This window comes from Choloepus didactylus, chromosome 5, assembly GCF_015220235.1.
Source record: "Choloepus didactylus isolate mChoDid1 chromosome 5, mChoDid1.pri, whole genome shotgun sequence".
In the NCBI taxonomy this organism is placed as follows: Eukaryota; Metazoa; Chordata; class Mammalia; order Pilosa; family Megalonychidae; genus Choloepus; species Choloepus didactylus.
In genome coordinates, this window is record NC_051311.1 from 30,496,627 (window position 1) to 30,514,623 (window position 17,997).

The 17,997-nt window shown below is 35.0% G+C and overlaps 1 protein-coding gene across 2 annotated transcripts in view; it reads right to left on the reverse strand.

Annotated features, from left to right (window-relative positions):
* Positions 1-3,371: 3,371 nt before the first annotated feature.
* Positions 3,372-17,997, reverse strand: part of NOM1 (nucleolar protein with MIF4G domain 1) — a 30,759-nt gene continuing 16,133 nt past the window's right edge. Inside the window, exons 4-11 of one of the 2 annotated variants that reach the window (XM_037835726.1) lie at positions 15,413-15,736; positions 13,149-13,259; positions 12,124-12,291; positions 11,240-11,361; positions 8,878-9,010; positions 8,145-8,276; positions 6,250-6,359; positions 3,372-5,894 (exon numbers count right to left, since the gene is read on the reverse strand). In XM_037835726.1, the coding sequence (XP_037691654.1) occupies positions 5,720-5,894; positions 6,250-6,359; positions 8,145-8,276; positions 8,878-9,010; positions 11,240-11,361; positions 12,124-12,291; positions 13,149-13,259; positions 15,413-15,736 (1,275 nt within the window). In that variant the 3' untranslated portion in view covers positions 3,372-5,719. The remainder of the gene's footprint in view (positions 5,895-6,249; positions 6,360-8,144; positions 8,277-8,877; positions 9,011-11,239; positions 11,362-12,123; positions 12,292-13,148; positions 13,260-15,412; positions 15,737-17,997) is intronic. The other variant, XM_037835727.1, reaches the window with a different exon arrangement.

Below are 17,997 nucleotides of genomic sequence, written 5' to 3' on the forward strand. Positions count from 1 at the left end.
AAGTCCATTTTTTCCAAAGCTGCAACAGTAAAGACTTTCATCTGGTTTACTGTCTGTGCTGATTTGAATCTGTTGTGTACCCCAGAAAAGACCATGTTCTTTTAATCCATCCTTGTGGGTACAGACCTATCGTGGGTGGGACCTTTTGGTTAGGCTATTTTGACTGATATGTGACCCTGTCCATTCAAGGTGGGTCTTAATCCTTTACTGGAGTCCTTTGTGAAGAGGATAAAAGACAGTAAAAGCCCAGAGAGCTGAGAGAGAAATGCCCTGGGTGAAATCAGCAAGGACCCACAGGAGCTGAGAGAGCGCCATTAGATACAGAACCCAGAAGAGAAGGACCAGCAGATATTGCCCTGTGCCTTCCCATGTGACAGGGGCACCTTGGATACCAGCAGCCTTTCCTCACAGAAGGGGTCTTCCTCTTGATGCTTTAATTTGGACATTTTCACAGCCTTAGAAACGTATATTTGTAAACTTATAAATCCCCTTTGAAAAAGCCAATCCATTTCTGGTATATTGCATTCTGGTAGCTTTAGCAAACCGGAACACTGTTAAAATAGGAATATTTGGAATTTAAAAGGAATTAGCTGTTCTGAATCATGTGAGATGGAGCAAAATCTTGAACAGGAGCAAAATCTTCACAAACAGTATAGTAAAACTTCATAAACATGATATATTAAAATAATTTATAATTCATAAATCAAAAGGATGTAGGGTGGGAGCCCCCAAATGGTATACAAACAGAAAGAAATGAATAACATAATTACACCTGAGGGGAAAAATAACTAACCCAAGTTAACACTGAACACAGCATCCTATGTATCCTCAGTGCCAATACAAAAAGAATTGCAAACAAATCTAACTAATTCTACTTTTCACACAGTCATATACAGGTTAGAAATTCTAAAACCACTTTCTGTATACTATAGGACTGATTGAGCAAATAAATAAATATATATCAGGGACAGGTTTCTCATTACTGGAGAAGGGAGATACAAATATGAATGGGGAAGACTAGCAACAGCTCTGTATGTCGGTTTGGAATTGGATTTATCAATATGAACTCATGGTTTTTAATATATAGATACATGTGTGTATGTATATACATATATGATTGTATGTATCTATAAATATGTACATACATACTTACATACAATTTTTTCCTAGCTCTGTCCACTGAAGGGGCTTAGCAGTAATGGCACCCCAGATCACTTAGCACCTAAAGTTCATTTCTTGGTTTCTAAATACCATCCCCTATTAAAAAGAACAAAGGCTCTTGGGAGAAATGGTAATTTCTAGGGCTAGGAAAAGAAGGTACAAAGTGAGCCTGAAATATCTGGTGCCACAAAGTAAGGTGATGCTGAAAAATGCTGGGAAAATGCCCAAAGTCTACAGGAATCAACTTGAAAGGGCTCCCACTGGTCAAATCTGGGACAAATTGAGCATAAAAATAATCATAGTAATAGATTATAATCCAGGAGTCCATACTAATAATAGGTCAATGGAGGAAGAGGAAAAGCATCTTTTTATTGTAGAATGCTGACCAATAAATGTAGAAGGAAGATGGAGTTAGAAAATCGCTATTTCCCAACAGCACAGTGTAATTGATGTAGGCAGGAATCATCAATGGATGCTAAAACTAGGGGGTGAAAGTTTGATGAGGAACAGGAGAATCAAATCTAAAAGTGCAGCCCTGTGACAACCACCTCCTGGTACTCATGTCCTGTGTAGTCCCTTTCACACTGAATCACGTCTGACTTTGGTAACAATAGAACACTGCAAAAATTAGTGTCCCAGGCTGAGTCATAAAAGGCATTCATTGCAGCTTCCACTTAGGTTTTTTGGATTGTGTTGTGAGGATCCTCAAGCTGTCCCACAGAGAGGGCCATCCATGTGGAAAGAAACTGATGTGCCAGCCCCATGACAGGACCGCATGTAAGTGCATCCTTCAGCCCCAATCCAGCCTTCAGATGAGATGGTGGACCTGATCAACATGACTGCAACTCACGAGAAGCCCGAGCCAGAACTGCCCAGCCACACTGCTCCTGAACTCATGACCCACAGAAACTGCATGACAATGTCGTTTTAAACAAGTTGTGGGGTGATTTGATATGTAATAGATTAAATAATGTTCCCTACAATCTACTTAATTACAAAGGGAAAAATATTAAGTTTACAGAAGCGAACCTTAGTAGACATTACTTTAACCAAGTGATCAAAGTTAATGTTACCAAGAATGGGACAAACTGACATCATGTTTCTCCTGATGTGATGCACTGAGAACATAACAAAAATGCGTAACCTGAATCTAATCATCAGGAATTAGCAGAAAAACCCAAAGTAAGGGACATTCTGTTAGTATTCTATCAATGTTAATTTCATTAATTTTGGTAATCATACTGTAGTGGTAGAAATGAATGTTCTTGTTCTTAGTAAATACACACAACAGTATTTAGGATAAAGAGGTATGATTAAGTCTGCAACTTCCAAGTCATTCAGAAAAAATGAACCCTGGATCAATTGCTATCTACCTATCTATCAAGAGTAAATCTGACCTTTATTTCTTACGGATCTGCCAAAGATGGGAAGGGTGCTGGCATCTGTTATTCCAGTTTGTATAAAGTCTAAATTCCTACACAACTCCTTAAAGGGTTCCATATCAGAGTCTGATGGTTGAAGCTCTCAGGTGAGTCTGATGCCCATTGCCACACAAACCCCATTGGTGCAGGCATTAGACACTGAGGCTCCTGATTAATGAAAAGGACCTTTCCTTTTTCCTTCTCAGGCTCTTTTTCCCCTACCTGTTAACCTAGTTACAGTTGCAATACAGGGCCAATATTGTTCCTCTTGACCAAGATGACATAAACCAAAACAGACTCTTATCTTAAAGTTAACGTAAACCTTATCACTGTTTTACAGTAAGGTCTAATTAGTTTTTTTAAGATGGAGGCGAGGGTAATTTGAATTTTTAGCTTCATTATTTTTGCAAGAGAACAGCAGAGTATTTTAGACCTTTGAAGAATAAGTGTTCTGAATTGTGTTTTTTAAAAACTCTTTGAGATAATTATAATTTCACAGGAAAGTTCATCAACTGCTAACATTTTGCCTCATATATTTTATCAATCTCTCTCTATGGAGATAAAGCTAATCCAAACACACACACACACACCTAATTATATACACATACATAGAAAGAGAGAGATCTTATTTTTCCCTGAAACCATATGGTTAAGCAGACTTCTTAACAATGGAAGGATAAGGTAAAGACCTTAGTATACCAGCAAAACTTTTTTTCCATAATAAACATTCACTGGCAGTATAAACAAAATATAAAAATAGATTTTTTAAAATACACTTTATTAAAGAGTTTGTTCCTTATGCCTGTATTTTAAAGATGAAATCCCCAAAAAGATAGCTTCTTTTTAGTAATTCTATGTATTAGCTTCTAATTTGTATCGCCCAAATTCATGTATTAAATAAGTATTAATTGCAAATGGATCCTGCAATACTATTTTTCAAATGTGGATACTATTGCAATAAATAAAAAAAAAAACCTATATATTTAATAAAAGCACTTCTGAATTCATAGTAGCATTTGGTCAAGATGTATTTATTTACTAAAAGTAAAATTATGTGATTAATTGTATTTTGTTCTTTTTTAAAAAGGTGTTTCTTACTTACAAAGTACATGGATTTATGGGCAACCTGCCACAAAGTAAATGATAAACTTAGTCACAAATATATTCCATGGAAAAGAGGAAGATATTTTTGTTTTAAAAATATTAAAAAATGTGACTCAGTTGATACAAATTTATCTTCCGCAGAAAAATCAGCTTGAACTCATTTATACCTCAAACAAAAGTTACTGTACATGTTGCATAATGAAGTTAGATGGTATTGCTGCAATGATATAGTTTCCTAATCTCAGGAGCTGCTTCTCTAATTAATTCCTATTTATTTCAGTTATGTTAGTGTTAGTCAAAATGTGGTCCATAGGCCTGCTGCCTGTCTGTGAACTGTTTCGTCTGTGAGGAGATAAGGAGCTGGCATCAGAATGTCAATCAGCTATGTCATGAAGCATACTGTTCAGTTCAACTGACATTCATTTTCTTCATAGCAAGATTTTCTCAATGAAGAAAGCAGTGTGTTGAGTTACATTCTGGCTCACAGTCCTTACCTCGCTGTGGACTGGCACTCTGAAGTAGAACTAATGTATGTTATAACTCAATCACTACCCAGCAAAGAAACTTTTTATTAAAAAGCCCCTTAATATAGTGAAGGCTTTCACTTAATGCATTCTTAACTGCTGCAGGCTCGCTCTTTATCATCTAAATTCAGAACCTGCCAGAAGACATATTTTTAATTTGGCCTTGGGTTCAAGGACGTTGTTTCTGAATGCAGGCTTACTAAGTATGTAAAAGACCAGATGGTCTCTATGTTGTTTTGCAGTCGAAGAATATATATAGAATCTTAGAAATAATTTTCAAGTTCCTTACATATTTCAAAAAATCAAACCACTAGTTTAGGGATCTGCATGAAGATACTTGTGACTTCACATTATGATTTCTAAAAGTAAACTTCTACAGGATCATGTTAAGATAATGTGAAAGTATCAAAAGGGAGCAACATCACTAAAGTAAGTGCACAGTTTTCCAATGGGACCACTTTGAAGAGTTCAACTCTGTTGGATACAAAAGAGTTTCTGAGACATGATTTCTAAAATACTATTCTATGCTTACATCTTAGTGCCTATTTTTCAAAAGCAGAAGGTAACATTTAAATCAAATTTGCAGCATTTGAAGAACAGAAGCAAATTCTAAGGGCAAGAAAAACAGCAAAATTTATTGCAAATGTGCAGTAGATGCTAGGTATTAGCAGATTTTCTACTTCATAGAATCAACCAGTTTGTCGTCCTTAGAAATTGTCTCCCTCACTAGATAAATGTTAATCTCTTGTAGGTAAATTTACATTTTATTTATGTTTACACCTCCTAGAACCTAGCACAGCAAGCAGCACCCATTAAGTGTCCAATATTTACTCAGTGACTTCAAAGTTGTTTAGTGGCAGTACATTGATAACCTAGAAATGCTGAGTTTAACAGATACATAAAAATAGTAAAGACTATCCTTTACCATGTCAAAATTTTAGATATATAATGATTTTTAAAATCCAGACATACTGTATTATACAAAAAACATTCACAAAACTTAAGTCAAATGTTGACTTTTCCAAAATTCAACTGCTTTCCAAATACTTCAAATAATCAATTAAATATTAAGCATCCCATTTAATGAGGGTTTTTGAACTTTTAACCAATATTAAAGATATGAAAACACATCAATTTATGAGGACTGCACCCTCTAGTGGTCTGTTTCGTCTATTAAAAAATAAGATAATCGGACACACACACCCAACAGTCTCCATTACTTTGAGAACACTGCCCAGTGTGCCTGCCCTTCCTCTCCTCCTCTCCCTTCCTCCCTTTCTACTTCTCTCCCCCTATTCCCCAATATATACACAGTTGTTTGGAAATGGCTTAAAACGCAAACACAATACAAACTTGGATCAAAATATATCTCAAACTATTTTAAACGTAACAAACTATGATACAGCTCCACTAAGCTTTTATACACAGAAGGCAGAAAAATAGGCCTTATAGGTTTACAAAGGACATTGTACAGTCAAATGACCATCACCTTCCATTCCTTTTACCAGACTACATTCTTAGGGAAGGTTTTCCTTGCAAAGACTTTGTTGCAAGGTCAGCTCTTTCTTTCAGTATGTTGGCTTCCTCAGCACTTTTGTGAGCCTGTACATTCTTTAGTAAGAAGTGGCTAATAAAAAGCTTCAGACCTTCCCGTAACATCCCCAGCTTTGGGTTATCAGATACTCTGAAAAGGAATCACAAGAACAGGTATCAGTGAAAAATGAGTTTCTCCTACATCTAAATTCTAAGTATCTTGATTAGTGAGCCATAACTCAGTTTCTTTTTGAAAAACAGAATTCTCAATTAAGAACTTCTTAATCCATTCTCTTTGCTACAAACTGTTAATTAGTTTGATATTAGGCAAGCTTTATGATCCCAAATCTAATGCATAATATTAGCTTAAAATTAAACCTGAAAACTGAAAATGAAGATTAAGCTACACATAAAGTACAATTTTGCTTTCATAAATCAACATAAGTGAAAATAACTTCTCTTCATCTCCTTTCCACATGTCTTATCAGAACTAGTTGGCAACATACCTTGCAAAAATTAAACCAAGGTCTTCAACTTCTGTTTCTGTTAACAGCATATGTAACACTTGCCGTAAAAAGTGGACTCTGGGTTTGTCCAATTCACTGAATTCAATTACCTAATTAAGAGTTAGCATGTAGAGAAACATAAAATTATAGTGACTTGGGCAACTTTTCCAACGATTTCTACATATAGTCAATTAGAGTAAAAAATTATTTTTTTCGCCTAGATTTAAGAGGCTATTTCCAGTTTAAAAAATGAATAGCTGTTGGCAAGAATGCAGAGGTATGGGAACTCATTTACTGCTGGTAGGAGGGTAATTGGTACAACCACTTTGGAGGTCAACTTGGCAGTATTAAGTAAAGTTTACGGGAGTGTATACTTCATGGATCAAGAATTTAATTTCTATAATTGAAACATATATTAACTCCATCCCCTAAAGAAACTATTCCTAATTAAAACTACATGCATATATCCCCTAGAAAACCATAAAAAAAAATTAGAAACAATCTAAACATTTATCAATAGGGTAAAACTGAATGTATATATAAATTGCAGTAGTTATATAGCAGTATATAGTGTATACACTAGGTATATACCATGGGTATCAAATCAAAGAATTACATATATCAATATGAATGAATCACAATCTTCAGTTGAATTACAAAGATGAATTCCTGAAGGATACTAATAGTATGGTGATAGTATAATAGTATTCATATAAAGGTCAAATACATGCAAAACCTTATCATGTACTGTTTATAGATACATACATATGACTTAAAAATACAAAAACATTCCTAGGAATGAGAATTAAAGAGTGGTTCCCTCCAGGAAGGGAGAGATCAGGGAACACACGAGCAGCTTCACCTCCATCTTTAGTTATGTTTCCTAAAAGTGAGTTTCAACAGCATCTTTAATGTTATATTCCTTTAAAGTTCTAGGCATAAGATACTAAGCAGGAGTTTTTGTTGTTCTCTAAGGGAAACATCACGTCCTATTCCATACTGAGTTCAATACATGAGTGAATGAAAGGCAAGATTTTCCAACAATGAGAAGGTGATGTATTTTCCATGATCCTACAGTGCTTTCCTAACAGTGTTTTAAATTATTCCAGGTTTTAGAATATGGTACAAGACTCAATACCCTCATTTTTTCAATACAGTAGCTAAAACCCAACATCGCACATCAAAAGAAACACGAGGTAATTTTGTGTAAATGCTCTGATAAATGGCATAAAACGATACATGACTATATATACACACAGAAATATATGCAGCTGTATACAGGAAGGAGAAGGTACAGAGGTACACAAAAGGGTTCAGAATATCAATACATCTGAATTATCTCTGCTTTTCATTTACCTCTGACCCTGAGGTTCTGTAAAAATTCAAGTTTTTTTTAAGGATACTCAAGTCTCAGTGGTGGCACCATCCAAGCCTTATTGGCCCACCTCAAATTCAATCTACTATGTCTAGGTTTTGCTGTCTATTCCAGACATACATCAGCATATCTGCATTTCACCACTGTGAGGTAATATGGAAGTTCTATAATACGACTGCTGGGGGAAAGAGCTATTGCTTTAATATAACATTTTAAAGTGACCAACTCCTACTTTATTCTGTCTTTCTCTAATTTAAGAGTGATCAGCACATGATTTTATAATTGGGGCTAGCATATTAACCTTAAATCCTGAAATAGATTAGCAAAAAATCATATAATTGTTGCCTTAATTTATTAGGTATGCTGTATATTAAGTTGGCTTTTTTCTATGATGGCTATGATAAAAAAATACTTCAGGTAAATCAGAATCTAAGGAAATGCATTTTTTTTTTAAAGATTAAATATAAGTAATTACACTATCACTTAAACTGCTTTTAACAATTTTATATATCATACAAACCTTTAAAATGGAAAGTGGAAGTGATTTTGTCTTCAACAAGTGGGCCACCAGATGAACCAAGTTAGAGAAGTTAGTGGCTGGCAAGTTTTCTAAATCCCGAAATTTATCCCATATGCTGAATTGGAAAGTCATCTAATGTAAGAGTTAAAAAGAAGAAAAAAATTAAAATGTTAACGATTTGTTAGAATAAATTACAAAATATGTGATCAGAAAATTTACTTTAATTTCTAAAAATGAAGACTTTAGCAAACTAACACTGTAAAACAACTCCACTTTCTTTACCTATAGACAGTAGCTTGAAATACCTTCACAATAATTTCCTTCTGTTGCAATTGTTTCCCTCAAATCAGCAGATACAACATAATGCTTTAAGGAAAGGTTGTAAATAAGTTATATAAGTAAAGAATAGTGCAGTATAAGTCTAGAAGAGGAACTCAGGTTAACCTGCTATGAAACTTCATTTGTGGTAAGAGAAAAATTACATAGCAGACATTTGGGATGCATGCACAGCCACATCCCCTTCCTCTGATGCACATCACCTGCCATCTATCTGCAGAATGGGCCCAGCAGGCTAGTGCAGGCCATGTGATTCTGCCCATTGGACACAGCTCTCTGTATTGGACAGTCTCCTGACTCAAGGGAATGAATTTTTAGGTGAGTTCAAACCAGGCAGGATGTTTAGAATAAACAGTACAGCACACGTAACTGGTGGCCTTCTAATAAAATAATTTACCTGAAATCTCCTTTCATAGTCACAAAACTTGCTAGCCAAAAATGCATAAAAAGGATTATATGTTTTCTCCTGAAGGCAGCAATTCATGAGAACATGAACGATTTCTCTTTCCTGCTGATCCTTAAGTCCAAGCCTATAAAACAGAAATAGTAATAACTAAAAAGTCATTCAACTTCCCAAGAGTTAACAGCTTTAAAGCAGAAATCTTTAAAGCAGAAACAGGAACACATTCCTGTTTGGCATAGTTTGGTTTAAAAACAAATGGGATATACTAGGTATATACCCAAAATAATTGAAATCTGGGACTCAAAACAGATATTTTGCAAACCAGTGTTCATAGTGGCATTACCCACAATTACCAAAAGATGGAAGCAACCCAAGTGTCTATCAACCAATGAATGAATCAACAAAATGTGGTATATACATACAATGGACTGTTATTCAGCTGTAAAAAGGAATGAAGTTCTGATATGAGTGAAAACATGGAAGAACTTAAAGACATCATGTTGAGTGACATAAGCCAGGCACAAAAGGACAAATAGGGTATGATTTCACTGATAATGAAATAACTAAACAAATTCAGAGTCAGAAAGTAGAATATAAGTTACCAGGGGCTGGAGTGGGAGTAAGGAATAGGGAGTTAATGCTTAACCAGTACAGTTTCTGTTCGGGGTGATGGAAAAGTTTTGGTAACAGATGGCAGTGATGGTAGCAGAACATGGTAAATGCAATTAACAGCACTGAATTACATATTTGAATGTGACTGAAAGGGGCATTTTAGGTTGTACATATGTTACTAGAATAAACATTTAAAAAAAACAACTATTGGACTGTACAATACAGTGAACCCTAAAGCAAACCAAGGACTACAGATAATATTACAATGATAGTATTATTTTCATCAACTGTAACAAAGGTAGTAGACTAATGTGAAGTGTTAATGAGGGGAGTTGTATTTAGGTACCCTCTATTTTCTGTAAACCTACAATTTCTCTTAAAAAAAAAAAAAAAAGCAAACTGGTATTGCAGGAGGGGTATTAAGGAAACATAAGCTATAGACACAACCCTGTCCCTAACTTCACTGGGCTCATTTTTTCAATAATGTGATAAAATGGAGAGGCTGGACAACACAACCCACAAGTTCTATTCCAGCTACAAAAGTCTGAATAGTTCTCTGAGTTCTGACACACAGAAACATACGTAGTTGTGTAACTACCATCACAATCAAAATATAGTTCCATCATCCTCCCAAATTCCCTGTTTCCTTTTGTGGTAAACCCTTCCCTCCACCCCAGGTGACCATGTATCTGTTTCTGTCCCTAAAGTTTTGCCTTTGCAAGAACATCATATAATTAAGAATCCTAAAACATGTAGCCATTCGAGACTGGCTTCTTTCACTTGGCATAATACACTTCAGTTTCATCCATGTTGTTGCAGGTTATCAGTAGTTTGTTCCTTTTTAATACTGAGTGGTATTCTGTTGTATGGAGTACCACATTTAGTTTATTCTTTCCCCAGTGAGGTACATTTAGGTTGTTTTCACTTTTTAGTTATAAATAACTAAATGATTTTTAAGTAAACAGATAAGAATGCAGGTGAAGCTGCTGCTTCTATACAAAAGTAGAAATTTTGGAATCTTGGGAGAAAAACAGCTATCGTCAAAATCACAACAACAACAAAAAAGACAAAAAGTATACCTATCTTGAGCTAAGGCTATGTACGCAACTAAAATAACAAATTTATTTTTGGCTGCATTTATATCAATTCATGTTGGTTAAAAGTTCTGATTAGCAGCTATATAGTTTGGATGCATATAAATGGGAAAAATTGCTTAATAAACATTTTGGTAGACTAAATTTTTTAAAACATGAAGTTTACGGGAGGAAAAAATAATAAAAGGGATCTTTCTTGGTTTAAAGAATGAGCTAGACCCTCAGACCTAGAGAATATGAAGCCACCTTTTAGAAACAAAGTATATTTAGGGAACACAAAAATATACTAAACTAAACAGCCAGGTTATAGAAAGGTAAACTAAGCTTAGGGTTTTCTACTTCAAAGTATAAAGTACTCCAGTTTAGAAATAAAACCCCAATTACTGGAATCCTAAAATTAACGATGTTTTTCTTTTTTGTATTTCATTTATATTTGAAGCAAATAAAGGAAAGTCAATTATTAGAAGGAACAAGAGTCCATGGATTCAAACAGGGTAAGCAAGGAAAGTAACAGGCAAAGAAAAGCCCACAGTTACCCTTAAGCAGCACCCAACATTTAGCTGAATCATTCAAAACGCAAAAAACAAATGAACTTATTTCTTTTACAACATGAAATTAAGTAACAAGCTAAAGTGTTAACATATGCTTACTTTAGAAGCTTTTCAAATGCATCCAAAAAATCTTCACTAGTCATTATTGTACAAAATATGTTTCTCCTGATGTCGGTGTTCATCCTCTGCTTTCGGGCAAGGGCTAATATCTTTGAACTAACCTGAAATGCATAATCACACAAATGTTTCAATGAAATGTCTTTGTTTCTTGAGAAATACTATAACATACTTTGGTTTAACGGAGTTTCTAAGGTGAAGTTTCTAAAAAATAATTTGGATACTTTTGTGGCTTGACCTAAATATAATCATAAATCAAATGCTAAATCTTTATTCTTGGGCAATCCCAAGAATAGAGGCTCTAAAAAGACATGACAACTAAATGTAATGTGGTATTCTGGAAGGGATCTTGGAACAGAAAAAAGGCATTAGGTAAAAGCTAAGGAAATATGAATCAAGTATAGACTTAGTTAATAATAATAATAATAATAATAATAATAATACAAATAAGTGCAAAGAATTTTAACAATTTGAAATCTAAGGCTAATGGAACAGAATCTACATATCCTGGAAAACAGCATGTATCTAATATCTAACTCTCAAGAACTAGTAACTGCAAAATAAATATTCTGATTATTATATGTTCCCATCATTCCATCCAACTTTTAAATCTTTTATGTAATGTGTTTTAGGACTTTAAAAAAATCTTTTTGAAAGAGACAACAGAAATTGAACTAAATTATAGACTAACAGCAGTTTCTATAAGGTCTTCAAATAAACCTGTCTGTATATTTAAGTAATCACTCAATCATTAATAAAGTATTACTATAGGTAAAACAATATACTAGGTATTTTGAGGGACACAGAGATGTATCAGATACTCATGGAACTCTGTTTAATATCAGTAAGGACAGGAATCACGGTACAGTCCCCGCAGGCTGCTTCTGCTGGATCTTGTTATTACTGCTGTCAAGCATTGGAGCTCCACTCCACGATGACCCTATAATCCACCAGCGACCAATCTGTTCAGCATTCAAGATACTATCCCAGGAGACTCGAAGATGAGTTTCAGTACCCGAGCCAATGTTGCGCACCTGGTTAAAAGAAAAAGCATCCAGTGAAAATGTTTTAATTGGTTCAGGTTCATGTTTTTGTATTACCATCATCCTTAAACATTGTTCTTTTTTAAAATACAGCATTTTTGGTGCATGAATATTTGTGACAATAAATCACTGACAATCACAACAGCTAAACCTGTTTGGAATGACAAAAGTAGAAGTAGGCCTATATTATTTTGTTTGAGGTTGTAGGATAATACATGTGGTTCTCTCACCCCAAAACAACATTTTCTTTGGAAAGCTGTTATAATACAGGAAGAGTGATCTGAGCCGGTTCAGAGTTATGAGCGTTCTGTCAGGTTGGCAGGTGAAAAAGGTGAAGTATGTATATTGCCAAAGTCAACAACTATTTTGATTTAAGAAGACTGGGATTGAAACACTTGATTGGTGAGATCAGTGGGACTCAACTCGGGTTGCACATTGGAAACATGTGAGGAGCTAAAATAAATGATGTCCAAGTCCACCCTCCCACCCCCTCCCTAAAGATTCTGATTAAATTGGTCCTGGGGGCATTTTTTTTAAAGCTATCAGATGATTCTATTGTGCAGGCAGAGTTTAGTACCACTGGGTCCACTGTATGGGATGCTTAACTAACACAAACTCTGAAATAGGGACAATACCCACTATACAAAGAACACTGAGACTACCTGGAAGAGCTCATGACAAAAAACATTAAAAGTTTAAATTTGATATCTTTAAAACTCTTATTAGACATGACACCTGACTTTTAGACCCTGGATAATTTTTTTTTCCCCCGACTAATTTCATGATTTTGAATATGAGTTCATTTTGATATGGAAGCTCAAAACAAATTAGAATTAAGAGTTATTTACCAAAGTTCTTTGTAATTTCCTTAGTTTCTCTATGGGCTCAGGATCGTAGCCTGGGATTTTACGCATGTCATTATTCTTTAATGCCAACATAGTGTCTAGCATAAATCGAACCTTAAAAGAAAAAGGAAAAAACAATTATTGCAGATAGTCTCAACAATTGACTATTCAAATTGGCAAGAAATATATCACACTGTATGCACATGGTCATTGTTGCTCATGATGAAAAGTTAGAGATGGTCTTTAAAGATTGTGTTGATTTTAACATCTTGTTCAGAGCTATAAAATATTTTAAAATACAAATCTGTCACAACCATCCTCAACTGGGACTTTCTCTTCCCCATTCTCCAAATACCGCTGACCTTTCTAGGGCTTCCCTGCATCTCGCCATTGTCTAGTCATCAAATCTGAAAATTTGTTGTACCTGCCCCTATTAAACCTGCCATCTGTTTTCTGGATCCCATTCACTCTTACCTTTTCAGGGACCCTGTAACTGTTAACTTACCCTCTCCTCTCCCTTATATTTTCAACCTCTCCTCCACTACTGGCCTTTTAATCTTTTTAAATTTCAATTTTGAAATAAAGTCAGAGATACAATTCTGTGGTTCTTAGTATACTCAGAGTTGTGCCACCATCACCACAATCAATTTTAAAATGTTTTCATCACCCCCCAAAACGAGAAAAACTCTACCCATTAAGAGTCACTCCCCATTTATCTACAACTTCTCTAGCCTTAGGCAACCACTAATCTACTTTTTGCCCTGTAGACCTTTTAATTTTTCAAATTGTCATTTAAGTGTCACTTGTCCCCATTTTAAAACCAGCTCCCTCCACTCTATCATCCCTTTTCTCCATGCCCCGTTACACCCTCCCTTCCTCTTCACAGACAAACTTCTCAAATAACACTCAAATATAACTGTTAATAATGGCCTCCATTAAAATTGAATCCAAAATCAAAATTCTAGACCTTATCTTTCTTGATTTCTTAGCATTCAACATGGAGGATAAAATTTTCATCGAGACACTCTTGGTCCCTGGCTTCTGTGACTTTCCTCATTTTCTTCCTTCTGACTTTTCATCCTCATTTGCCAGCTCATCCTCCTATATGCAGTTAAATGTTGGCACTCCTTAATCTTAAGGTTCTTGTCACTTCTCACTGTATACTAGGTAATTTAATCCACTCCCAAGGCTACATGGCCACTTATATGATGACCCTGAAATCTTTCTTAGCCCACACCTCTCTTCTGATCTCTCTTCATGTGTAATCCAGGTACTTTAATTTCACTATTTCAAAGACTGAACTATCTTTCTTTTCTAATCTGCTTCTCCTCCAGTATTTCCTATCTGCATAAATAGTACCACTATTCACCTGAATGCTCAAGCAAGAAACCTGGAACAGGCCGTAGACTTCTTTCCTTCACTGCACACCATCCTCACCCCTTGCCATCTAACCTACACCAAATCTGGTTAATTCTAACTCCTAAATCCATATCCACTGTTATTATGCTAAATCAAGCCATCTCTGTCTCTCACCTGGACTCGCAGTACCTTCTCCCAACCCTGAGCACCCCCAATTTCTCTTCTACATTGTAGCCAAAGTGACCATTCAAATGAAAACATAAACATGTCACTTACCTGCTTAGAATCCTTCAGATGCCTCTAGGATAAAACTCCAATTCCCTGCAATGCTTTACCAGGCTCCTAAGACCTGGACTCTGATTATTTCTCTAGCCTTATTTCCTTCCAGCCTCCGTATACTGATCTTTTACTTGGTTCCTCAAACAAGCCATATGCTTTCCTACCTTAAGAACTTCTCATGTGGTGTTCCGTGCCTCTCAATCATCATAACAACAAGATGATGTAGTGGAGGACTATGATAAGTTCCAGTTTTATAAATGAGGAAACCGAGGCTTGCTTGGAAGATTTTGGTTATGCTGCTTTAAGCAGCAGAGCCAGAAGTCCAACCCAGGCTGTCTGACACCCGAGTCCCTTGTCACATGGCCTTACTCAGTAAACATTTTTTAAATGGATGAATATTAAATAATTCAACTCTTAAATTCACAAAATATTTATCTGGGTTTTTAGTAAAGAAACAAGGTTCTTTCACATATGAAAGATGATAAGCCATAAAACTAGAAGAGGCAGAAGATAACAGAAATTATTAGCAAATTAAATGTAATATTTACCCCCAAATACTTATTTTTAAGTTCTGGTCAGTTTGTGAGCTTTTAGACACTTATGAAGCAGATCAAGTGATGTAATCATACCCTGGTCTGGTCTTGAAACTTGTTGCCTACTCCAGTGGCTTTAGTCTGGGCTTCAGTGATCAGTTCCTTAAGTGATAAGGCATCATCTTTTCTCAATGAAAAGCCCACATTTTTTAGCATTAGCAGGATCAACTCAATATCTTTTTCTGTGAAAGTTCCAACTAGTTGTTTCAAAATGTCAAAGATGAGAAGAGACTGCACCACGTGGAAGTTATATAAATGGGCAATAATGGTAAACAGGTTATCACATTCTTTCCCTTCACTTCCGCTTTTATATATGTCATCAAACTTCCTCACCACAGCCTCCAAAAAGTGAGCACCAACCTGAAGAAAGAAATCAGAAAAATTATCATTTTAAAATCATGTAAAACTGAAAATTTTAAATTTTTAAGTTAAGTTATTCTTAGGATCCTTCTTCCCCTACAGTAGGAACTTAATGCTTTATATATGAGAACAATGAATAGTAGATGACAACATAAAGCACTTTGCTATAATACTCAAACCTTTAACTGTAACATACCCTCTTTTTTTAAAATCAACAACGAGGTGGTATTTTTGGCCAGCAACCAAAAATGGGTCCTTGGAAAAGTAAAATTCCTAAAAATTTTGTAAAAATATGTGCACATCTCTATACACATACTACTAACCAAAAAATTCATTCTCAAAAGACTTCTTCTAGATTTTTATTTTTAGTTAATTTCTTACAAGGAAGCAATACAACTGCTATTTAAAGTAAAACAAAACAAAACAAAACAAAAAAAACCCCCAACATTATCACATAATAATGAAAGCTATCCAACTGGTATTTAAGAATCACTGTAAGGAATCCAAATGCAATAGATGAGATGGCCACTATTTTCAAAGGGTAAAGACTCTTGTTATAAAGACAGTATGTAAATACATTGAATTTAACCAATGAAGGACATATGTGCTGCTCTTCAGGAAGACCAACAAGTAAATAAAGCAATTACATTTGAGGGTAAAGCACATGACCCAGACTGTAAGTTGCTTGGTAAAGCTATGGGAGGTCACAAAAGGTTTCATCTTTTTCTCATTCTGGTAAACTGTTATTCTAAATTCCGTAAAGTACATACTCGGGAATAAGACCTGGATTTGATTCCTGGTTTACCCACTGGCCACTATTTGTGTGGTCCTGTGAACCTCTTTCAATTTTTTTCACTTAAAAAACTGGGATAATGAAACTTGAAGGCAGAAATAGTGGTTATCATTTGTATTGTTACTATTACATCATTATTTTCTTTCAAATCTTAGCTCAAGCAGAGAGACTATAGGGAAGAAAACAATGGAAGCACAGATACACTGGTGATACGGAGTTATGCCAACAGTCTAGACAAGAAATGATTACCTGAAGTAAAGCAGTTGTACAGGATCTGGAAAGACGATGGCAGTGAAAGTGATTTAGTGACAAAATTGGTAGGGTGTGTTGATTCACTGGATGTAAAACATTAAGTGTCTACAAAATGCAGGTGTTTGGTCTGGGTAATCGGGTATATGACAGCGTTTCTAGTTAGAACAGAAAATATACGAAGAAGGGCATGTTAGTAGTGATGGATCAAGTCAGCTTAAGGCTTATTAATCTTGAAATGTAGACCTCAAGGTAGGACTGGTCACAGATGTGTAACAGTAAAGTCATGGGTGAAGATGAGATCAACCAGAAAGGCACAATTGCAATGGAACAATATATACCTATCATTGCTAGATTGTAAAAAATAAATGCTAGAAAAAAAACAGAGAAAAGCAATAATATTGGCAGGAGGGAATAATGATTGCATGGAGGTTATCTCTGATAGACTGGCTACATTTTTTGTTTTTTAAAGACTCTGAGACAATCAAATAAATGTAACTCATAAAGTCCCAATTCAAGTCTTTCACCAAAGATAAAACTGAAGAACATACTTTCCTATGATGTTCAAATACAATTAAAAAATAAATAAGAATTATGCAAACATCAAGAAAAATTCAGGCATAAGATATACTCAGGTATGTTTTCAATCACATGAATTACATAAAAATTAAAAATTCCATCTAATGTCTTTAAAATAAAATATAGCAAAATACATTTAAAAATATGAACAAGATTCAAGTTGCTATATACCTAAAAGTTGTTTAAGCATATACATTAATTCTGATATGGGAATTCTAACAAAAATCTTCATGTATCTGACTTCTGAGTTTTTAAATGACTTATAAATGCAATTCAGCATGTGACACCATGATCTTTAACACATTTTGTTCCTCCATGAGTTCCTTGGAGGATGTTTTTCTCATTATAGAATTGAAAGAAGTTTAATGGAACCAGCATCCTGAGAGCTCATCATACTTTGGCAGAAGTTGTAGTGGATGTCATTAGCTAAAGTACTATAATGACTTCCCCTTGGAACAAGTAATTTCAGTTGTCCTTCATGCTATTAGCAAAGGTATAAATGAGAAGTAGGACCAATAATCTCATGTTTTCAAATCAAGTAAATTCCTGATACATTGTGAGTGGTCAGGGTCTATGGCTTTTATTGTATCTGACTAAAATACTGTCTATACTAAAATCATTTTGATTAAGTCTGCTCAAA